Source organism: Pantherophis guttatus, chromosome 5, assembly GCF_059756535.1.
Source record: "Pantherophis guttatus breed Tessera chromosome 5, ASM5975653v1, whole genome shotgun sequence".
Lineage (NCBI taxonomy): Eukaryota > Metazoa > Chordata > Lepidosauria > Squamata > Colubridae > Pantherophis > Pantherophis guttatus.
In genome coordinates this window covers 54871791-54897251 of record NC_142067.1, presented here as the reverse complement: position 1 = coordinate 54897251, position 25461 = coordinate 54871791, and the positions used below count along the sequence as shown (strand labels likewise).

The window sequence follows — 25461 nt, the reverse complement described above, 5'->3', positions numbered from 1 at the left end:
GCATTATATTGCATCATTTTAATGATATTAATATTTATTAATATCTAATAAAGTAATTACATCTTTCATTGAGTGTTTTTTATTTATTACAAAGAATCTTACCTGTTGTCCAAAGTTTTAAGGCATCATACATAGCACTTCCCCCTCTAAATTTTCCTCCTCCTCCTTTATTGTTGGTTTGGCTGAGAGATCATGAATGGCTCAAAATCACCTAGTAAGTTGTATAGATGAATGAGGATGTAGACCCAGTTTGATCTAGTAGTTAAGGCACCAGGCTTGAATCCAGGAGACTGAATTCTAGTCCCACTTTAGGCATGAAAACCAGCTGGGTGACTTTAGGCCAGTCACTTTCCCAACCCAACTCACCTAACAGGACTGTTTTTGTGAGGGAAAATAGGAGGAGAAGGAGTATTAGGTATGTTTGCAACCTTGAATTATTTATAAAAAATAATAAAAGTAGGATAAAATAAATAAATAATAGCCCAAAGTCTTAACCAGTACAGCATAATTAAATACCAAAGCATTTAGAAAACAAATTACATTAATCAAATACATATCGTTTTTATTCTGTATGTTAAGAAACGGAAAACAGAAGCAGTGTAAATCTCAAACAGAAATTCAGTCTGAGACAGAAAACTCTTCTAATCAAAATACATCAGGCAAAAAATCCTGTTTCACAAGCCATAAGGTGTTTACTACTAGTTCTACTCGTAGTATTGCTGGAATATCTTCTGACTCTAACTCTGCATCGTATTTTGGATCAAATACACGGACCAGAAGCACAGCAGTAGCTCACAGTTGTACATTATCAACAGGTAAATGAACTGAATTAAAACTTGGTTTAAAAAAACCCCTCTCCAGTTTTTATTAATATTGCTTCCTTCTTTGCTTGGCTTTAGAGTAAGGAATTGGTGGGACTCTTTCTTTAAAAAAATTGATACTGAGGAAAAAATCCTTTATGAATTTACAGTTTTTAAAGGTGATGACGTTATCTAATTTGGTAATGAAACATCTGCAAGAAAACAACCAAGCTCAGAGAGCACCAAGGACCCCAACCACATGGGGAGGGGGCTCTGAGTGACCTCTTTGATATCCAAGGACATGAAAGACTATGGTGGGTTAAATGTCCCTACAAATGTTTTTGAGAGGGACAGCACTGCCATGTCATTCTGTTTATAAATTCTTTAAAGCGTCTCTTGTTTTCAGAGTTCTTTCTGCTTTTAAGTTATCTTTTTGAAATCATACTGGTCATGAAGTATCAGTCAACGTCGTAACAGTGTCCAGTTTTTAAACAAATAGAATTCAATTCAGATTCAGTTTTGACCATCAGTCTTTGGGAATATCTGTCCTTCAGAACATTCCTCCCATGATTTTATGACCTTTTTTGAGAGAGCTAAGTAAATGCTATGGTCGTTAAGTGAACCAATAGTTCACTATGGGCACACTTTTGCCAAAAACTGTAAATGTTGGTGTTCTGCAAAATCATTGCAAAACACAGCCATGGGACCTCAGAAGGAGAACCATCAGAACATTGAATTCCTTGGCATTTTACTTCCATTCTAGTAATTACATGTTTTCACTTTTGGGCCATAAATATTACAATGGTGACCACAAGAAAAGCATCAAAAAAAGGAGAAGGAAGAACAGTTTATAGACCAGGACATCATCAGATATTTTCTTCAATCCTTTTAAAAAAGTGCTTTAATTACAAGCTTAAAGATTTGTAACAAAACATGTTATTTTGTAAAATATATCTTAACTTAATGAACAACAATCCCATGATTTTCTAGTTAGCTTTACTATTTTCAAAGGTACTCAAAAGTAAATCGGTCTTCTAAAATAACTGTTCCTTTATCTGTTTTAAAAAATTCTTAAATATAGACCAGTTAAGCTTTTTCTTTTAAGTTAAAATCTTCAAGATATCGATTTTTTTCTTCTTAATTCCAAAAAGAAATTGACTCAATTAATATCTTCATTCTTTTTCTGCTGGTCAGAAAATCTGTCTTAAGTTGTACATTTATTAGATCCAAAAGCGGGGTTTTGCAAGTCAAGTGTCCATCAAGGCTGCACAATGATTTTGAGCATGATGGTAATCATTTGGCTCCCAAGCCACTCAACTCACAATCAACCATAAGAAACTCAGTTCCTGTAGATTCCTTACGAGGCACAATTATCCAGAATGCAAGGGCATAATCTTTCAATCTCTCATTTGTAGGGACATGTAACTCACCATAGTCCTTTCATAACCTGGATGCGATAACTTCTTCAGAAGTCATAATATCTTGTGTCTGTATGTGGATAATTATCACTGATTTTAGAGAGGTAAAGCTGAAACCTCCAGGATCTCTTGGTATATCCTCCTAAGATTGGAATATGCCAGCATTAATCTTTTGCAAAGTAATTACATGTCAAATAATCATGGACGTGTTTCTCATTTTCCAATGTGATTATTATATAAATTTAATATTTTGCATTTATTTAGAATTCCATTATCTTTAAATTACGGGAAAATAAGCCAATATTCCAAATAGTCAAATTGTTAACAAAATGTAGGAAAAACAGTCACCTCTATTGGGGTTTAATGTTTGGTGTTTTTAAGACTGATAATTTTATTTTTAAAATATTACAGCTTTATCAACATATTTTTATTCTGCTAAAGTTGATATACATGTCCTATATTTTACATTGCAATATTTCTATTTTGAGACCTAATTTATTACCCCTGTGTTTCATATGTAAGTAACTAAAAAGCAAATAAGTTCTAAGTTTTTTTTAAATGGCTTTGGAGTGGGATCTAGTTAACTTAAAAATCTTTTAAATCTGTAGTTAGCATTAATTATTGAACTTTGAGAGATATTAACCTTAAATTATATAAAGCTCATTTATGCAGCAATCCTTCTTAAACAGTTGGATTTTTGTGTGGCAGGATTTGACATTTTTTTTCTTCTTCTGTATTGTTTTAAACTTTTCTTATGAGCTCCCAAAACTTTACACAGCACATAATAAAGTACTGGTGACTATTCTGTTGACATAATACATTAAGATCTAGTTATACAAAATGCAGACTGTCTGCAATTTATTATTATGTTTAAATACATGAGAGAAATATTTAAAATTCTGATTAGCTTTATATCATTTAACTCTTCCAGAAAGTGAGTTAGAACATTCATCAACTGCTTCATCTTTGAGTAGTTCAGAGGAGAGCAAAGAGAGTTCTACAGCTCTGTCATCTCCAGTGCTACATAATGGAACTTTTGGAGAAAAACGAAGTATATTCAGGATTACTAGAAGTAAAGTATATCAGCAAAACCAAATAGGTATGTATATATTTATATATATTAAAATGTATGTCATGTCTATAAGTCCTGAGCAACTTAATGACAATCAAAATTGTTAAAATATGACTACCAACGCATAAAAGTAAATCTTGGCAGCTTAGAAATTATTAAAAGTAAAAAAGAATCACCATTCAAAAGAAAATAAATGCCAACCACAACATATTCCATTCAAGTCTTTTTTTTCCCATTTGGATGGGTTCATCCAATACTTTAGCTCAATGCCTGGGAGGAAAAACAGGTTTCCAGGACATTTCTGATGGTTAGCAGGAACAGGGTTGGAAGTGGTTGCAACAGAGAAGCCATGCCTCTTCGTTCCCATCAGATGACATTGTTCCATGTAAGAAACCTGAAACATAATCACTATGTTAGATCCCATGGGAGGAAAATAACAAATTGAAAAGAAGCAGTGTCACAAATAACCTGGCCTGGTGCAATGAAGGCTTAATAGGTGATAACTAGCAGTACCCAGAGTTCAGGATGCTAGTAATTATAGGGAGCCACTTTTTGTTCATGAAGTGGTGGTTTGATATGTGTACACTGTGGTCCACCTACTTAACACTATTAATATTACTGCTACTACTAGTAGTAATACTATTACTACTACTAGTAGTAGCAGTGCTGCATTCTGGACCAGTTGCAGCTTCTGAGTGTTTTTCAGGGGTAGCCTTAGGTAGAACATATTACAGTAGCCCAAATCGGAGATGATCTACTAAAAGAATTTCAAAAATGTTTATATTAAATAATGCAAAAAAGCAAAAATAATGGAATTGTATAATTCCTGTTCCAAAAGCCGTCTGAAATATTGTTAAATATCTTTTTTTCCCCAAAATGCCCCATCTAGGGTAGAATGGGATAATTACATGAAAGTGCATCTTAATGCAACCTTGTACTTGTGGACATAAAAACATTTTGATGCCCATGTAATGGCATCATGTGATGTAATGGTACCACCCATTATTGGATGCCCAAGTAATGTGAGATATGTCTTACTAAAGGAAAATTCCTGATGGTAAATTGGACTTCAGACAGTTAGCTAATAACTTAATTATTTTCAGTTGGCACCAGAAAACTAAATAGAGGTCTATTAATAAAACATGCATACATGCTTATCACACTATTCCTTTATAAATAAGGGCATTACTCTACAAAATACAGAAGCGTATGTACACATAAGAAATTAATCTGGAAATTACTCAAACGGCAATCTGTAAAAATTATTCCTTTCCTCCTTTGACTGGTCCTTAGCATCATTCCATATAATTCCTTACTCCAGTATGATGTTCTTTAGCCTACCAATGGTGGGGTGGTGGTGGTGGTGGTTCTGTGTGAACAGCAGGCGCAGGTGCAAGCGCCCATGCCCACCATTTGTCAGCCTGGTTCTAAACGGGTTGAGGATCCCTGAATTAGTTGGTGTATATGAAAAATTGTTTTCATATACTGCTTTTCTTCTCCCCACCCCCCTCCTCCTGAGCCCTCAAAATGTGGCAAGGAGAAAGCCACTACTTCTTTCTGGAAGGCAGAATTTAGGAGTGAGAAAGTGACTTTTTTCCAGGTAGAAGCCTTAAACGCTGCATTCTGGCTAGAAATGAGATTAAGCTTTCTTGCTGGTAATCAGAAAGGTATTTCATAGTAAAACCAACTGCTGACCTAGTTTACATTAGTACTGTTCACTGTACATCTCTTTCTAGCTTTGCAACCCATGCTTGCTTTCACCACATCAGTGCATTTCATTCATTTTACCCTTTAGTCTTTAAAGCTTTTCAATTCTTTGGGATTTCATCAGCTGCCTCTAAGGACAATTTTCTCAGTCTTCTTTTTTCTCTCAGCCCATTCACCCTTCATGTATTTAAATACAAATTTAAAATCTTTATCTGCATGTAGTCAGTCAGTAAAAATGTAACTATGGAAAATATTCCTCCAAATGGCTTATAAAAGATGAAAAAACACATACCTACATTTACTTTAAAAAGGTGAGAACCTCAACACTTTGCATAATTTAGGAGTTTAGAAATAGTCAAAATTATTTTTAGAATGTTTATTATAAGTGTGTGTGTATTCATTCATTCATTTATATGTCCAGCTTCACGAGGGGATGCAGATAGCCAAAGGACTGCAAGGAAAAGGATATGGGAAAGAAAAACTGATAATTCAAATGAACATTATGAAACATTGAGCAATAGATTTGGTAGGTATAGAAAAATACCACGCAGAAGTGCTACTGTGGCGGCTAATAAATTAAGAATGATGAGTGATGTGGAAGAAGAGTTCTCCAGCTCAGAAAGTGGTGGTACCAGAAGCAAAAACAGAAAACTACCTCATCGCAATGCTTCTGCTGCAGCCAGAAAGTTACTATTAAATGATTCTGAAGAAGAAAGTTCCATGCATTCTGAAAGTGACAAAGAATTGGAAGAACAGTCTGACAGAAGAAAAGCTCCTAAAACTGAATATTTTGCTGTTAAAAAAAGGCATAGTAGTGGATCTGAAAGTGGTAATTCAAATTCTGAGAGTGGGATGAAAAAAACACCAAAGAGGTACCCTGTTAAAGATTATAAAAAACGTTTGAGAACTGCTTGCCGTGTATCTCCCAAAACAAAAAACAGCCCAGAATGTTCAGAAGATGACTCCAAAAACCACATATCAGATGATGAGAGCATTCAGAAAACAGTTCATCAGTTGTCATCTTCATGCAAAATTAATGCCAATAGCAGCTCTGAGACAGATTCTGAGCAAGAATGTAAAGTTTTAACAAGACATACTTTTACAAGGACATCATTTCGCTTCAGGAAAGCTAAAATATTGAGTGATTCAGAAGGAGTGGAGTCAGGAAGGGATGATGAGACTCCTTCTTCTTCAAAGATCAGAATATTTTCTGAAATTTCAAAACATGGCCAAAATGACTCATCTAATTTAGAATCTGGAACCGATAGCAGTCACTCAAGAAAAAGTCAGGGAAGAAAAGACATCAGGAAAGGTGATGTATTTAAAATATATGAAGTATTAGAATAAAAGGGTGTAATGTAATGCATGCTCCATATTTTTCTTTTAGTCTCATTTAGCACAACAAAGTATTCTAGTCTACTGTCTTAGTGCAATTTAGCCACCTTAATTCATTTTAGGAATACAGCCTTAGTCACATCAAACAAATATTTGTAATATATTGTTTGATAGGTGCATATTTTTTTTAAAAAAAGATAAGCAATAGACAGTTACAGATGCAGGGTTAGGGTTAGCCTAATTCTGATTTTATCCCTCACTTCTTCATCCCATAAAAGGAAGGAATAGATTGACCCCTTTGTAATCCACTATCTTGCTTCCAACCCAATCTCCTCAATTACTTCTTGCTCTACATGAGTTATACCGACTTTGCCACTGCCTAATTTGAAGGGAGGCTTGAAGGTAACAAGCAGGAAAATAAAATATGTATTGAGCATCACATGTGGAAAAGTTGGTGTAATACAGTACAGCGCAGGAAGTAATTTAGATTAAGCTGTGGAAGCAAGTTACTGGAATACAGTAGCAAAGATAAGAAATTGGGCTAAGTAGCAATAAGCAAGGTACATGTTATGTATATGTTACAAGGATTGTGTGTGTCTGAGAAAGAAGATTGCTTGAATTAGCTTAGAAAACCAATTCTGCAAGAAATAGAGTTGGCAGAGGTAGGCTCAAAATTCCATCTCCCTTATATCCATTACTTTTTTTAGGCTTTAAAAGTTTTTCTTCCTATGAATCTCATTGGCAGCCATGTTTTGATGCTGTACTGAGTATTTCTTCAAATTGCAGGGCTAAAAACCTCAACCTTGATTGACTGTCTACTAAATCTAGTATTTAATGATTTGATATACTGAAATGTTGTCATACATTTGTTAGTTTTTGCAGTCAGGTCATGAAATTTTCTGAGGTTGATAATTATAATGAGTAAATTTTGCCTTAGCTGCAAGGATATTTACTTACCTTTATTATCTTCAACTAGATTATTTACAGTTGTTAATAAATATGTTTATTTCAACCAGTTTTTATGAGTCCTTAATGCTTTTATATTGTGTATTTAAATATAATTATTCTGTGTGCCTTTATAGATTCTGTTGCCAAAGCAAATGGGCTCAGCAAATCTACCAGAAAAAGACCATTCCAAAGTGATTGTCAGACAGGAGCTTGTAAATCAGAATACATCTATGGAAAATTGCCCGGTACTGTGACTATTAATAAATTAAGTCTTGTGAATGATGAGGAAGACTTCACCAATTCAGAAACTACTAGAACCTACAGTGACAATAATAGAAAACTGAACTGTCACAGTATTGTTTCTGCAACTAGAAAGCAATTAGATAGCTCAGCAGATGGAAGCCAACAGTCTGGTGAAGCAAAAAGGAAACAGTACTGTAGAAGAAAGTGTATTCAGTCTTCCAAAGCTGCCAAGATAGATGGTAGTGACTCTGAGAACAGTTCATATTCTGAAGGTGCTGAAAGAAAAAAAATGCATATTAAAAAAGCCCACAGGCACAAGCCTAGAACTGCATATGATAAAAGTATAAATCCCATTCTAAAGAAAAGTCTGAAAAGCCAACTGCCAAAAGATAGAATTCCTGATAAACATCCTGTATTTACACATAATGCTATAGTCACTTCTGAATTTGAGGGAGATTCTGAATTAGACCAATACAGTGACAATATTAAAGAGGAACACATGTGTCAGAAGACAGTAGACTCTTCAGGAAAATCAAAAAATGAATCTGAAATACAGCATAAAGGAAATGGAACTGATTCTCTGCCAAATAGCAAAGAATCTTCAAAAAACACACAATCTAAAACCAGAGTAGATTCCAGCTGTCCTGATTTGAAGGTCAAATCTTACACCAACTACAGTGATGTCAAAACACAACCCAAGAAAAAGAAAGAAAAAACAGATGACATTAAAGAAGGTAATTTTTATAATACTGATATCTTTTCTTTGATAATAGTGAAAGTTATGTTTGTTGTGTTATGTGCAAATTATAATGTATATTATATTTTATATGAAATAAATACAATATTTCTTACATTAAGGATTGCATTCAAGGGATGTATAATTTATTTGTTTTTTGAAAACGCAATTTTATCTACAAATTAGAAAATTATGCAGTGTTTTGGATGCAGATTTCTTGATATTTTACAATATCCTCCTTTTTCATCTAGAAATTATTAAATATTGTTTAATATGTATCTGTTTTGCTATAGATAGTTAATATTTTTAAAATTTTTACTTTCCCTTCAATATGTTACTGCAATGAATGAAAAATATAAGAAAATGTTTCTTATATTAACATTACTGATGAGTACTTGCAGTTCCAAAAATCACTTAGATTAGCATCAAAAATATCTAAATGGTAGTTGAATTTGAGAACTTCATTGTAGTTTTCAGCATGTTTTCACAGTGAAGGGAAAAGCCAAGATAAGCTTTTAGGCAGAGTACACCAAGTGTATAAAATTTGGACTAATTATGATTAAAGTATTGTATCATTTGTCTTAACTTGTTTTAGAAGTAACAATATTTAATCTAGAAATTCTTCCTTCTACAGAATCAGCTTCTCAGCTATTGAACCAAAGTCCAATAGTACTCAGGAACAGAAATACTTACAAAAGTTGTACAGAGTTGAATAACATGTCAATGAATATTAAAACCCTCAATGGAAAGAAAATTCCACGTCGAAGTGCTGCTGTGGCTGCAAGCAAAATAAAACTTATTAGTGATGCAAAGGAAGAATTCTCAAGCTCAGAAGTTGGATACTGTAGAAAAAAGAACAGAATACTTCCACTCCGCAGTGCCTCTATTGCAGCTAGAAAAGTACTGGATGATTTACCCTCACACTCAGATAGTGAAACAGAACTGAAAGGACATAAGAGAAAGGGGAGAAATAATCAGACTTGTTCTTATTCATCTAGGCAATCTAATAAAGCTCTAAAAGCAAGATATTTAGATGCTGAAGAAGAAAGTGTGTTAAAACAGAGGAGCAGTCATAGCGATGGATCAAGACAAGGTTCTATCAAATCTGTATGTAAAAAAATCACAGTAAAACATTTTGATGAAGAATCTTCCAGCAGCATTACTTCTGAGGATCAAAAAAGTTCAAGTCAAGATAATGTAACAAGTGACTCTGCTGCAGACTCTGAACTGGAAAAGGAATATAATTTTACAAATGTGAGGAACACCAGGCACAATGGAGAAAGGGAGAAAATGGGACAAAGTAGTGCTTTGTCAAAGAATAAACAACTAGGCATTCCAGAGAGCTCAAAATCTGAACCTGATAGAAGTTCCCATTTTTCTTCTGATTCAGAAACTCAAACAGAATCCAAACCCATCAATAAAAATGGAGGCGTAAAAACAACAAAAAGGAAAAGGAAAGCCACGCCAGCAAATAAAAATGGCTTTTCTGAATCTTCCAGAATACCTCAGAGAAGGAAACGGCCAAAAGTGAATGAAGAGAATGATTCTGATGAATTGCATTACACAAAATACAAAAGAATAAATCGACGCTCCAAAATCAGAACTAGAAATAGGGGCAGGCAAACTGTAAGGTATGCAGATGATGAAGAGGATTGTGAAACATGAAGATCTAGCTCACTTTCCTTTTATTAGTGATACTAGACTTACGTTGGAACTTCTCTTCCTCTAATTCAGGGAATATATTTATATTTTTCTATGAAAAAGTTAAATGTGGAAGCTCTGTTTTGATAATATGACTTGCACTTGCCTATCTGTGCACATATGCCAAAATGTGCCTCATTATGAAGGCAGAACTGTTGTCTTTAATAATATTTTGTTTGTTAGTGTAGTAAGTGACAAGAGGGGATAAACATTAGATAACAGCTTTAATGTTGTTTGATTAAATAGCATGGTGCTGCAGATTGAGACTACCTATGTCATACTATATTAGTGTGTTCAGAACCAGATGAATCTGACTACCAAGGTGTTTAATATTTAATTGATCAGTAATGAATAGAACCAACTAGAATATATTGTAAACAAATCTTAATAGTTACTAATTTTAAAGAACAAAAATGTGAAAAATGGCTACCAAATATTATAGCAACTTGTAAAAATGAGCAATGCGATTTGAGGAAAAACAGCTTGAACAAATAGATAATTTAAAAATGCTTATTGATTTTATAAATATGTGGATTAAAATTTGTTGTCATATCCCTTTTAATATACGGCACCCATGCTGTAAATTTAAGATCATTAGGATACAGGTCTTTCCTTTTTTGTTTGTGAAAATTTGTGTTTTGTGCTTTTTCTTTAAAATGATTAAAGCTTCTGTTCTGTAGAATACTATATTTAAGGTGTTATTGGTAAAGTTTAATATTTACTAAAGTTCCTCAAATTTAATTATTTATAATTCAGATTGTTAGTGCAATTGAACCACTCCACCGCTTGATTTAACTAAATAAAGCACCTTCATGTTGGTGGTGTTTAAGTTGGCATTGTTGAAATAAAATCATTACATTTCATGTAGCATATGAAAAATGGGAAGGACATGCTGCTATGTAAGCGTATACATAATGAGATGTTAGTGACTTCCTTTTCAAAAGTACTATTAACGACTTTCAGTTTTATTTTTCTCTTCAGGCCTAATGAAATTTTATTTTGAGAATTATTTATTCAGGGTTATGTATGTGATATTTTTATGAAACAAAATCCTGAATGTTGGTTTTGTCTTCCACTTTTTTGATTTCTCAAAATAAAATTATCCAGATAAGACGGTTATCTACAAATTCTAATATTCAGAACTCTTTATTTTTGTATGTTAAGTTTAAAATGTGCTTTAGAGAAAAATTGCACATTTCTGAATTTAAAGTGAAGATGAATGTAATATATTTTATTTAGGAACTTAAAAATGTAATTTTGTTTCTGAAGTAAATGATAAAGAGAAATCCCAAAGTTCAGTAATTTATCTGAAGTGCACTGCCCATAAAATTTTATTTGCAATTTTGGAATAATCTTGAATTTTAACTGTTTGTGTTCTATATATATTATAGAAAACTAATACAACATTAAATAGTTTCACCCAAAAATCTTTAAGGTACTAGAATGAATACTGAATTTGCCCAGTGACATACAATAAATGGAATGTTCTCAAATGACATCATTATTGTAGTAATGGCTGCAAATTACCTTGAAAAATCAAAGGAGTAAAAGTTCTTTTATTTCAATTACTGTTTGCGAACATTAGAAGACAAATCCATGTTGTGGTAACTTTAGTGGAATACTAAGTTTGGTTGAATAGTTTCTTTTCACACCTTATATATTACTGCTATGGGCAGTTAAGGAAAAAAAGATAATTGCTTTTCATATTCACATTTTTAAAGTTTTTTTAAAAAATACTATACTTTATCTAGGTAATACTCAAAAAAACTCAACAACCCTTGGTTGGAAAAAGGTAATTATTTAAGCCTTAGATTAAAAGCGTGAACTTCCATTGGGAATTCTTGAGTTGCAGCTTGGTATACCCGGAAAGCGTAAGTTTGCAAATAGCTATTTTGCGAAAAATAACACACAGCAATTGGTTGCTCTACCACTGTTTCTCCCCCCTCCCCCCCAATGTGTAATTTAGAGAAAGAACAAAATTGGGGAAAGAGAAGGGAAAATGGCAAGTGGTTATGTATGCAAGTATGTTGGGGTAGAAGCTTGGTGCTGCAACCATCTGTGTTTGCGAGGATGGGGGGGATCACCTGGTATCCACCTTAAATCCCAGGTGGTATGAGAGGGAGGACGCACACAACCTGTACTCTGCCCTTGCTGATTAGAATGTCAAAAATTTATAATGCAATCCTCTGGCTGTATAACATAAAGGCATGTGGTGCAGAGCCTTCCCTCCTTGGGAGACAGGCCAATTGTGATTAAGAAAAATCAGACTATTTTTAACAAGGACGCACAGATGGTTACGGGAGCTCCCCGTTACTCCCGGGTAACACCTCTCCTATGCGAGCTGCACTGGCTACCAGTGGTCCTCCGGATCCGCTTCAAGGTGCTGGTACTTACCTTTAAAGCCCTACATGGCTTAGGTCCAGGGTATTTGCAGGACCATCTCCTACCTGCCTCCCACCGTCTTGTCCGCTCTCACAGGGCTGCCCTCCTCAGGCTACCGCTGGCCAGACAATGTTGGCTGGCGACGTCCAGGGGTAGAGCATTCTCTGTAGGTGCCCCTGTCCTCTGGAACAAGTTACCCACCGAGCTTCGGATGGTGCCTGATCTCTGCTCCTTCCGTAGGGACTTAAAGACTTGGCTGTTCCAACAAATGGGTTGACCCTGATCCTTGGGTTTTATTATTTTGATTGTTGTTGTTTTAATCTGGGTTTTAACCATCTTACTTTTTATTATTGTATGTTTTTAACTTGTGTTTGCCGCCCTGAGTCCTTAGGGAGAAGGGCGGCATATAAATTTTTGGTAAATAAATAAAATAAATAAATAAATCTCTAATTTGATCAAAGGCTGTGAGGTACGAGGGTAGTCCTACACTTTTCTCAATTGCAGAACATTCATTTACCTGCCTACTTAATTTGTATACAGCTTGACTCAGCAACTGCACAGTTCACAGACTAAAAAGCAGAAGAATAGCAGCAAAACGATAGGAACGAAATAAAGGCTAAAGCAGGGGTCTGCAATCTTAAGCACTCAAAGAGCCATTTGGACCTGTTTCCCACAGAAAAGAAAACACCAGGAGCCACAAAACCTGGGTGGGCATGGCCAACTCGATGTCACTCACTTCCACCAGTCACATGACCCCTCCTAGCCACACCTACCCAGCCAGTCAGGGCGAGGGGCAGGGCCAGCCAGTGGTGGGATCATCCGACAGAGAGCCACAGCAGAGGGCCCAAAGAGCCACATGTGGCTCCAGAACTGCAGGTTGCTGACCTCTGGGCTAAAGGAACAAAATATGCTAATGCTGGGCTACAACAACACACTCTTCAGAAAGGGCTTCAGTTATTCCAGCCAAAGGCTTGTATAAAGAGTCAGGACTTCAATTGAATTTGTTCAAATTCTGTTCTTATCTTCCAAAGGGCTGACCCTTTTCTATTTCCATCAGAGGCAGGACTGATTACATTCAAGCAATCCACTGTGCACGTTAAACGTTAACTAATGTGTGTCTTGTTCTGCCATTGCACACATGCAATTAGTCTAGTAACTGTCAGTGTGGAAATTTAATTGACTCCCTTTAGCTGCTCCAGCATGCAAGACATTGGAAACTATGTTTTCTTACTTAATCCTCTAGTCCAAACGAATGAATTTCACCCTCTACTAGCATCCCCTTTTACACATAAAATCCATTTGATGTAGCTGTCCAATGAGTGGAAGTTGCAATTATTTTTTTAAAAAGGGAGACAATTCAACAAATGTATCACCCATTCAATTTATTAAATATAAAAATTAAGTTATATGCCAGCCGTCTCTGTGTGAAACTAATGGACTGGATTAATAGAGAAAATTACCATGTAGTAGAACAAGATGGCCTTTCTGATCAAGGCATCATTCTAACATCTAGTCCAAAAAAAATATCACCCTGTAGAATTCCCTGTGCTGCTTTTATTTATTTGAAAGCCACTTCTTATACAAACCAACTTTGAACTGAATTCCTGGAAATTCTGACACTTCAACTGGTCTGCCATCTTTCTAATCTGTAGAACCTTTCCAGGCTGCTTGAGTTGTGATGCTCCCCAGTCTCAGGATCTAATTTTTCAATTTGTACATCTGTATGCAGATTACACCAGCATGGCATCTTTTTCAACTCAGGTCTCAGATTTTGCTGGGCAAGCAACTATCAGGATATTCTGTTCCCGTTTCACAAAGCTCTTGTTCCAAAAGATTTTTCTCTCCCTCCCAATCGGCTCCAGTAACCGTCACATCACTGCATGTACAAGTTTGAAAAAGAAAATTCCATATTGGGGAATAGTACAACCTTATATGCAGGTATCTAATTGTTGACACATTCTTTAATAAACATTCTAATTGTGACATTCATGTTCCACTGAATTTCTTCATTGAGCCGTTGATTTCATGATGATAGGGGCTTATCTGACTTTTTCTGTACCATGAGCAGTCTTTTCCATCGCCCTGACAATAAAATGGGCACTGCATTTGTCAGGATAGTTGGCAGCCACCTTTTCTTGCCAAAAAATTATGGTTTGATTTATTCCTAGTATCAGTTTAAGTTAGAGGTACTGTCTCAGGCCATATCTTGGCATAGTTCACAAAGATGAATGAGTGTGTGCGTGTCAGAGTGCACACAGCTTTACTACAGGAGCAATAACAGCAAACAGGTTTGTAATAAATAGTGGTTTTATCTACAAAAGAGTATATACTATAAATACATGTACTATAGGCAGAAGTCAAACAATTAGTAAATTACAGCAGGGAAGAACATGGTGAGAGAGAGGGATGCCCTAATGGAGTCTATTCTTACACAAGCTCTTAAAGGTATAACAGCTAAAAACTTTGCTGATTCATTCTCATCATTACATCAGTGCATCATTGTAGCAGCTGATCAGCTTTTAAATCACTACCCTGACAAAACACACACACACACAATCTTGGGTTAGATACTCCCAGGAGGTATGTTTCCAGGGCTGGAATGGTTCATTCACTCAGTTCTTGCAGTTCCCTAGTTTTTGGCAATTACCACTGGATTTTGCATATTTAGTCCCACTGCAGTAAAATTTTTGCTTTACTTTTTCTTTGATTCAATCCACACTTTTGTGTCCATTGGTGTGATAAGTGTAAAATATGTCTATTAGACTTATTGGACTTATATACCCTTGCACCCTTCCTGTATTCTTATAGGACACAGTAGTCCTTACTTTGAGAAACCAGAAAGCTTGTATTAGGAATAGTTGTAGTGCTTTTCCTTCTCTTAGATACAGACTTTGGATGATCTCAATTCAATGCCTCTGCATTGCATTGAGAACTGTTCCTGGGAGTTCTGTAGATTCTATTACTTCAAGAGAATCTACTACTGTGTTGTCTAGCTGTCTAATGAAAATCCTTTTTTCTTTACGGAATTAAAAGGTAAAATGAAAATTAATAATAGTTATATATATATGAACTGTGGAATGAAAAACTGGAATGAGCAACTCTGGAGAAACTTTACAATTTTAAAAAAATTCAGGGGTGCTGAAACCCACAAGAACTTGATCTTTCTAGGCTTGAGTTGAAGACTGTTCTTCCCCATCCAAAAATTGTATTTTGAAGCTTCTTGTTTGGTTTATATGAAAGAGTAGGTGTTGATAATTAGAAGGCACTTTGAGTTAGAAGGACGTGACCTGAGATTTGGGTGGCATGGATATTTGTGGTAATCAAGGGTAATATGAATTGTAAAAATCACTATGTTAAACATGCCATATTGTGAATATGGAATAGATTGTGTCCCAAAACAGTAGCTCTCAGCACAAAAAGCATTTTATAGACAAATAATAGGCAAACAAATTGCTAATTTATCACAAGATATTAAAATAAATCAAGGGAAATGTAAAATACAATTTAAAGAAAAACTGGTGGCAAATGAATATAGTTGTCCATGGTTCTCTTATTTACAATTATTAAATTTAAGTAGACAAAAGAATTTACGGTTTTGAACATTGTAAGACTGAGTTTTAAGGAGAATTGTGTACAAATAATGAACAATTGCTAAAAGGTATAAACTTTTTTTGAAATTTGAAAAAGAACGAATAAAAAATGTATGATAAAATGGGTTAAAAAATTGGGTTCTAATATACATACGGAACAATGAGAAAAGTGGATGAAAGGATCAAAATTTAGACTATGTTATAATTTTAAAGAGAATTTTAAAGAGAATCCTTGGTATGTCACCAGAGAAATTCTCTAGAATATATAAAGGCACTTCAAATTTATGTTGTTAACAACAAAATGAACAGTCATTTTATCATGTTTGATGAACATGTAAAAAGTTAGAAACATTTGGATTCAAATATATATATACACTGATTCAGAAGAGTTTAAAGATTAATGTACAATTGAAACTAGAGGTTTATGGAACATTGCTTTTGTACATAACTGCATGTACAAGATTCTACTACATTTCACTTTTTTTTTCTTATTGAAACAAATAATCATTACTCCATCGAAAAAACAAAGAATACATTGTATTAAAGAACTCTAGATTTTCTACTGCAAATATTGTGATAGCTTTTTAGATAACAAACACAAGAGGGCAATGTTGTTTAAGATAAGTTATCCCCCCCCCCGCCCCCCCAATAACTAGCTTGTAGGAAATCCACTAGGCAATTCATTTTATGTTTGTTCCTATTTGGGTTTTTTTTTCAGGCAATAGTAACATATAATAATAACTTTCAGCATGCACTGGTAAATAATTTATAAATTGTGCAAACCACATGGATAACATTTTTAAATTTTGTCGTTCTGTTTTATTTTGAACAGCATCTGGGAGGTAAATTTATAAAGATGTTTCCATGAGCTAATTTAATGTTGTAAGGTCTTGTCTCCATCAATTATAAGACTTGACAGTGTCTTCTGCGCCTTTCTCTTAGACTTCCCCAGAGAACACAAGTTGTGCTAAAGTCTTCCCACACATTTCTTCCTTTTGTTTTTCCCTGTGCAATTTATTGGGTGACACATACATTTTGGGACAATATTCTCAAAGAATTATCCCTGTCCCTTCACAACTTCTGCTTCACCAGACAATAAAAACTTCACATTTTCCAACATCTTTCTAGGCTGACCTTTCTTGATGTCAGGATTGCTAAAGTAGAATTATTTCTCCAACTAAGATTACCGAAGAACTTTTAAACACTGATGGCAGATATGGGCAATTACATTGCAATATAATGCAATTATATTACATTACATTCTTGGAACATTTTTGTGCAGCATTTTGTGCAGGGTAAATATGAATCTTAGACTAAAAAAACGAAATTAGGAATATTTTCCTTCTTTTACCAGAGGTCCTGCTTACTGGTATTGCATGCTGATCATTTGCTGCTAGTACTGAATCACACAATTGCCCATGAACATGCACTGAGAAACAAGAGAAATAGTTAATTTTGAGCATGGCAATTTTATATTTTTCATATGGAAACAACGCAATATTTGTTCTTGGATAAAGATGCTTTCAGACACAAACTGAAATGTCATAATGCATGTCCTTTTCTTTAGGATTGTCATTGTTATTGAATCCTAGAGCATTCCATTATAATGTTGAGTAAAATGGATCAGTTCTCAGTGTAAGGCAACTCCTCCCTCCCTCCCTTCCTCCTTCCCTCCCTCCCTCTGCCAGGCAATCAAATGAAGATGTTTTAATTGAAATGTGTGTGAAGTGAATAGGAGTTTTGCCAGTCCCCAAGACCATTTTTTTGATATTCAACAGTTACCTGCCTTTGCAAGTTTCAGTGCATTGATTTGATGCTATTTTATTATGTATTTGTTTTCAGGTTAACTGTTTCAAGTCTTCATTGGGGCTATTGGTCAGTCATTATACTCTTGATCTGCTCCAGTTTTAGAAAACTGCAATATCTGTTTTCCAAGTACTTGTATCTATTATAGCATTTTCAAGATAGTAACTGAGTTCCCCATATGGCTTCCAGATGGAAACATACTGGTTTTGTTAGCCACCTTCGAAGCAGCCTGTCAGCCAGGTCCCTTCTCAGAAACAAATAAATTGTCTAGTGTCTACTGCATTTCCTTTCAGGCTGCACTCTCCACTTTAAACTTGGCTCTGTTTCAGAGCAATCAAAATCCAATCAGCCATTGTGCTAACTCCATATGTTATATTTCCATGCTATTCTACGCAGAGGAAGTTGAAAAAAACCTAATCTTAAACTGTATTTAGAGTGATGCGCCAAATATCTTCTTGCAGGTTTTCAATTTGAACAGAAGTCATTGATCAGATTGTGGGTTTTGTGGCATGAAAGTTGTGAGCTAAATATTGCAATTATGTTATGAGAAGTAAGTCATGGTATAAAGCGAATTGAGTCAAAAATAAATTTCAGCTTGCTGGGCATAGCAGAAACAATAATTCCCAGGATAAATGTTAATTATTGGAATTCATCTTACATATTAAAAAGTTATTAGGATCAAAATTTTCCTTCTCCCAAAAACAGGTAACTGGTGCCTTCCTGATTTATTCAGCATACCTGTTTTCATTGGGAAAGTAAGTTAATTGGTAACTTGTTAATATATTAGTCCATCTCTTCTAATTTATAGTCCACTGTAAACTCTGTGTCACTGAGCCAGAGCTTAATACTTTGTTTCTGAGATATATAAAATGGCTGCAGTATGGTGGTAATTATTGAACAGATTTGAAAGGTCTCAAGTTACTTGGCTATGTGTCTACTTTAAAATATATTGATTAGGCAAGATTTTTTATGTCTCTTAGTTCTAGGACTATACCATTAGTTTCAATAACTTTTGTTTTTTCTGTTAAACCTTTAAAAGTCCATGTAACTGACTTTTTTTGACCCTGAAATGTGGTGAATACTGAAGAAGAATAAATCATTGTCTTTAATGAATAAAGCTTACATAAATGTACCTCTGTTTTGATCTGATGTCAAAAGAGTGCTCAAATTCCAATACTTTTTTTTACAAATGTTAACTAAAATATTATCTGAAAATAATCTTAATAGTGAGAAAAGCTAACCTCCTCTCCCCCACCCCCAATGGCCTATGATAGGGTGTCAAACTCATGACAACACATCATCATGTGATGTATTGCAACTTCCCCCCCTTTGCTAAAATGGGGGTGATGGTGGCCAATGCATGTCACATCTAGCCCGCGGGCCGCAAGTTTGACACCCCTGGTCTATAACCTTACTAAACTTACTTTGCACATGAGCGCTTATTTACTAAACTATATTTCACATACTCTGGTTCATAAAATTACCACTGATTATGTCCAGTCTTGCAGAATACAACATATTTAATAACCTAATAGGGCCAATAAAAATAGTATGATCGTAAAGGTAAGTTACATTTCAGAAGAAAGTGAGTCATGCCCAAAATTGCTGTATAGTGTTCCTTAGTTGGACCTAGGGATTTAAAGATTCAACTTTGTTTGTGATTTGATACTATCTATAGTTTTGCATTCAGAACAAATACTCATCCTTATGAAAACTTATCTCTGGCTTAAAACAGCTTGGGCTCCACTGAAATTTATACCAGTGCTTCTAAGTCTTAACTCTTTCCTCTTGTAGCAGCACTGTGGAAAGTAAATTACTGTTGAAAAGCAGAGCGATTAGAATAGACTGCATATGAAGTAAGAATTTGCTTTTCATTTCTTTACAAAATAGAGTGAAATGAAAAGCAAAACTATATACAATAAAGTGAACTCTGGATAAGTAATGAATTAAATGAGGATCCAGATTGTTGAGGGTAATATGCTGACTCTAAACCACTTAGAGAGGGCTGTAAAGCACAGTGAATCGCTATTTAAATCTAAGTCAGGGGTCAGTAACCCACGGCTCTGGAACCGCATGTGGCTCTTTCATCCCTCTGCTGCAGCTCCCTATTGCTGGTTGGCTCTACAATTGATAGGGCTTTCGGTTAGGAAAGGGAGAAGAAAAAGGACACCGCACTAGGAGATTATGATGGGGGAACCGGACTTCCGGTTGGCTCCAGAATTGAACGAGGGCTTCCAGTTAGGACCTTTGTGGCTTTTTGAATGTTTAAGGTTTCTGACCCCTGGTCTAAGTGCTATTGCTATTATAGTAATTGATCTATTCCATCTTGGGACCTCAATAAAGTGCCCTGGTTTTTTTTGTTTTTTTTTTTAATTTGATTTATATGCCGCCCTTCTCCGGAGACTCAGGGCGGCTTACAGTGCGTTCAGCAATAGTCTTCATACTTTTGTATATTTATACAAAGTCAGCTTATTGCCCCCACAAACTGGGTCCTCATTTAACCTACCTTAGAAAGGATGGAAGGCTGAGTCAACCTTGAGCCTTGGAGAGATTCGAACCAGCAGTAAATTGCAGGCAGCTGTGTTAATAACAGGGTGCTTTAAACCACTGTAGTACCAAGGCTCTTGGTTGTTTTTGGTTCTTTTATATATGCTGAGTATATTCATACATTTTGTGGTATAATCTCTGTTTAATTGCCTCTCAGAAGGATATATTTGATCTGATTTTATTCACCAGGGATATGAATTTGTCCTTCATTCCCCAAACTCTCATCTTTCTGTTCACAGTCCAGAAAATACAACAAGCTCTGCCTGCAGGACAATTGATATATCCCTTCCTAAGACCAACCAGCTGCCCACATATCATGTGGAAATTTCACTGAAATGAAGGCTGATATATTAGAGGTTTGAGGAACCAATTCAAGAGGACCTCTCTAGATCAGCATTTCTCACTCTTGCCAATTTTAAGACGTGTGGACTTCAATTCCCACAATTCTCCAGCCAGCATCTTAAAAGTTGTCAAGTATGAGAAACACTGTTCTAGATTGATCTGATGTGGAGGCAAGCCTCATTGTTGATGTTGAAGTAAATTGAGATAAAATGACATTGTTCCTTAAAACAAACGTAGGCACAACTAAAAATAAATAAATAAATGGTCAGACTTCATGCCAAATAAACAGCTGAAAAATCTTACCTGTATTCGTTTATATAATGCAAGTCATTGATCCATTTTCTTCACTTTATTGTCCTGCTTGCTATAGATCTACCTCATTCAAACAAAAGGCTAACCATCAGCCATGGAAAGGTTTCTACCTCTGTTTGAAATCATATGATATCTCACAAATTGAAAAAATAGGATGGTAGATTTTATTATGATTTATTATTATTACCGTATATGATTTTCTAACCAGTATTACCAATTTCTTTTCTTTTTGACAGTTTCTTGAGGTGGTGGATCATCATAAAGAAAACTTAATTCATCTATTTAGACCTAAAATTGGTTTAATTGTCTATTTCTATTAGTTTATGATTGATCTATCCCCATTCCCAATGGGAATAGCCTCCCACTGTAGCAGAAGAGGCCTACTTTGGATCTTGTCTGCTAAAGCAGCAAACCTTCCAACTTTGTGGGCTACTGACAGCAGTGGGGGGCAGAAGGGATGATTCTGCATGAGCAGTGGGTGAGCGGGTGAGCGCGCACAGCTACAAATTTACCCATGGCAAGATCCCACCACTCACACAAATGGAGATTCATATGCAAGTGCATCACTCACCTCCTCGTACAAGTGGAGTGCATGCACGAGCAAGCATGCCTGCTGCTTGTGCAGCCTGGTTCTAAACAGGTTGGGGACCCCTTGGCTAAAGAATTTCAGCTGGTGGGATCCAGGAGAAGAGCCTTTTCTGCAGTGGCCTTTGCCCTCTGGAATATTTTCCTGCTAGAGGTGAGATCCTCCCCCTTCCACTTCTTCTGGAAGAGCCTGAAAACCTGCTGGCTAGCCTGGGGCCCCCATAGGAGTGCACTGTGTTGGGGATGGTTGACGGGATAGAGAGAAGTTCCCCATGCCCATGTTGCCAACTTCTTACTTTTTACTTTACTACTTAATTCTCTTAATTTTAATAACTTTGTATTTATTACCTTTATAATCCTTTTATTACATTATAAGCTACCCAAAGTCACTGTATCAGTGAGATGGGTGGCATGAACAAACAAACAAACAAACAAACAAAATCTAGGACCCTTCATTCTGCCTTCAGTAGCAGTTTTTCTTTGTCACCAAAAGCATCCTGAAACCATGAGATTCATTACATGATCCTGGATTGGCTGAGTAAATCCACACAAAAAAATATAAAGCTGGAGCCACATTGCTATAGGAGACATAGATTGGAAAAAACAATGGCAACAACAAACAGAGAAGCAGCCAGTCTATTGAAACTAGGTCTTGGAGGAGAAGTATGTCTCTCCCCAAAATATTAACTGTGCCCCCAAAATGGAAAAAACTCAAGAATCAGTTTCCTGACGACTAAAATTGCCTAAAATAATTTATTAGCTGCTCAAGGTCCCTATGGTGGATTTGGTTCATTGAAGGGTAGTCAGGAATCAGGCCTTCTCAATGTCGATGCCCAAATCACTTCGTCTACCTTTTAGAAAGCCTGCCTATACCCATAGACATTTCTTGAGTGGCAACTACAAATTGCATTACCAGTCTGCCTTTTAGAATGCTTTTGAAAAAGGAATATTGTTTTAATATTTGCAATTTAATTGCATTGTGACTGCTTGCGTTATTGTTCTTACTGAATATTGTTAGTTTGTACACAATGTAGATGCCTTTGGGTGAAGCATCTACACTGATAAGTGTTGTGGCTCCGTCCTCCGAGCCTATCTTCTCGGAGGAAGAAGGCTCCGAACATGAAGGAGAGGAGACGGCCAGGCCTCCCTCTCCAGGACCCTCCTCTCTGGCAATGCCTCAGGTGTCTCCCGAAGGAGAAGAGATTGGCCAGGAGCCAGGTGTTTCCGAGCCGTCGGATAATGACGAAGAAACATTGTGATTGGACCCACGCCATCGTCGGAGAGACAAGCGGGCGCAGCAGAAAAGGAGGCATGCCAGAGATTAAGCTGAGTCACTGGACCACACCCCACAGGCTATAAAAGTGAGTGTGGTGGCCATTCGGACTCTGTGACAGACAAAGCTAACCTCTGGTGAGGCACTTTGCACCTTCGGACACAACACCTATTTGCTGTGGATTTAATTACAAACTGGACTATTCAAACTGTGTGTATTTTTGTCTGTGTTATCGGAGTAAAAGATCTTGGCAGGCAGCCACGGAGTTGCTGCCAAGTTCCTTATCACTGACGTTGAGAGTTTGAAGAGTTTATTTAACCCTCAGCTGGCTGGTTGGGTGTGTGCGTGGTACGGGGACAGAACAATAATAACAGGATATCCTCATATTTGGGTTTTATCCTAACCCAGAAGTGGAAAACAACAATGCTACCGTGTCTTCCCCAAAATAAGACGCTGTCTTATATTTTTTTTTGAATCCTGAAATAAGCCCTTGGCCTTATTGCCATGCGCTCAAAAGCCCAATTGGACTTATTATCAGGGGATGTCTTATTTTGGAGGAAACAGGGTATACTTTCCAGGGGCCACTGAAACCCTCCTAGAAGAAACCGCCACCAATAGAAATGAGAAATTATTTCATCATTATGTTATTATCCTCATTATATTTTCATGCCTTTTTCATAATAATGTGTGGCTGAAGTAAACCAAAAGGTCTTTCAGGTAGCAATTCATTTCCAAAATAAAGTATATTTTTAGCATTTAGCAGTAAATGTATTGTGAAAGGTGCACAGGGAATAGAAAAGATATAATGTGTGAAGTAAGGAATGGCAGTACACATTAGCTCACCATGCATAATTGAGCTAAATGGAGAAAAACATGAAAGCTCATCTGAAATAACTGCATTCCTTTTTAAATTATGATATAGGTTTCATACTATCAGCTACTTTACTATGTATCTTAGAAACCAGAGACATTACATCATGGTACACTGGCTGTAAACCCAGCAAAGTACCCCAAAGAAATAGCATCAGTTGACAGGAGCCTGGTAGTCTTAACATTGGCAATAAATCAGTTGGCAAGAAGTGTTAGGTTGCCTTTGCCAATTGTTCTGGCTGTGTATAGTTCAGTTCAAGCCAAATCCTGCTCTGTGTGACAGAGAAAATGATAAATAACACTTCACTCTGCTATATGCTGAGGAAAATACTGATGTGATGTCTACAGGTATAAAGCATCCAGTTTATCCCAATAAACCACACCGTTCATACATCCTGAGTAATTAGCATGAGAGTCTCTCTATAATGTCTCCATTTTCAAACATGTGCTTGGACTGCTGTAGCTTAAACTGACCAATTATGGATGCATAATCTTATCTGGTATGACCTAAATATATCACAGTTCTTCCCAATTTGATACTTTCCAGATGCATTGAACTACAACTCCCAGCCAGTTCCCCCTGGCTGTCTGAATGTTCTCTATTGAAGGTGCAAACTATTTTTTGAGCAGAAAGTTAACATATTAGGAAAATTTGGGGTATAATATCTGACATACTGTACCTATTTTCTAAAAACAAGAAATGTATTACATCAGATAAGTTTCATAGATACAAACCACTACCTCGATTAACAAACGAATAAGCATTGGAAGAGGTTCTCAAACCCTAGGATGCAGATCTACAGTAAATCCAGCTTTTTCTTGCTCTCCCTCCATTCTCTCCCTTGAAAGTGTAATGTCATTCATTACTTCATATCTGTCATTTAAACTGCACCATGGACTTACCAAGCATAGCATTAAAGTTGACATAATTTGTGCAGTCTACTAAAAAGTGAATGATTTTACTGTTGAAACTTAAAAATACAAGCTGAGAACATACCAATGAGCACCTCTATTGTTTACCTACTCCTGGAGTAGTGTTTGCCAGCTAGAATCTGAGCGAGTATATTATTGTCAGTTCTATTTTGTATTATCAAGTAGAATGTTAATCTACTCACTGAGTATGAATATCAATCTGTAATTTATCTTTCTGAATTTTGGAGCAATGATTTAAAATTTGAATATTTCACAAAAAACAAAATCCAGGGTTTTCAAACATTAACTTAGTGAATTTGGAAAGGTAGGTGTATGGAATTTGAGGTATATAATGCTAAATACCTCAAGAATTTTCCAAGTATTATTTTGTGACTAGAAATGATTTTCATGCTCTAAAATATATTGATCACAGTATGTGGGTGACTGCAGCTCAGCCTTGCATTAACACACCTGCAATGTTGCCTACAACAACAATGTATTCTAAATTATGGGAGATTCTGTGCAAGAAATATCCTCTTACCTTTCTCCTCCTTGTTGTCTAGCTTTTTTAGGTACCTCCTTGCAAGCAGAGATCAATACAATTCAAAACAGAACAATTCACTGAGCAATACTGACAGATATAATAGGTAACTACCTAGTAACATATGAATTTATGCACAATGCTTCATTTTTGCAAATAAAGTGGTAGTCTTGCTGCCCACCATACACACAGAGAAATTTAGCTAATTATTACTTACAGATGAATATCAGTTCATGTTTCATATCTATGGTCAGCCCTCTGAAGAGGATGGGAACTGAAATCCAACACACTGAGATGATTGCATATATCACAACAATAAAAGGCTTGTTCTTAAGCCTTAG

The 25461-nt window shown here is 35.9% G+C and overlaps 1 protein-coding gene and 1 long non-coding RNA gene across 3 annotated transcripts in view; one reads left to right on the top strand and one right to left on the bottom strand.

The window, feature by feature from the left end:
• BRWD1 (bromodomain and WD repeat domain containing 1) overlaps positions 1-11458 on the top strand; it is a 76834-nt gene extending 65376 nt beyond the window's left edge. For both annotated transcript variants that reach the window (XM_034403794.3, XM_034403711.3), the window contains exons 38-42: positions 580-815; positions 3150-3317; positions 5419-6309; positions 7415-8257; positions 8894-11458. In XM_034403794.3, coding sequence (XP_034259685.2) covers positions 580-815; positions 3150-3317; positions 5419-6309; positions 7415-8257; positions 8894-9924 — 3169 coding nt within the window. In that variant the 3' untranslated portion in view covers positions 9925-11458. The remainder of the gene's footprint in view (positions 1-579; positions 816-3149; positions 3318-5418; positions 6310-7414; positions 8258-8893) is intronic.
• On the bottom strand, positions 546-25461 carry LOC148113374 (uncharacterized). Its single transcript, XR_015734475.1, has 3 exons — positions 25338-25461; positions 3467-3684; positions 546-2360 (listed from the first exon to the last, which is right to left on the bottom strand). It is a non-coding gene; the product is annotated as an uncharacterized LOC148113374 (long non-coding RNA).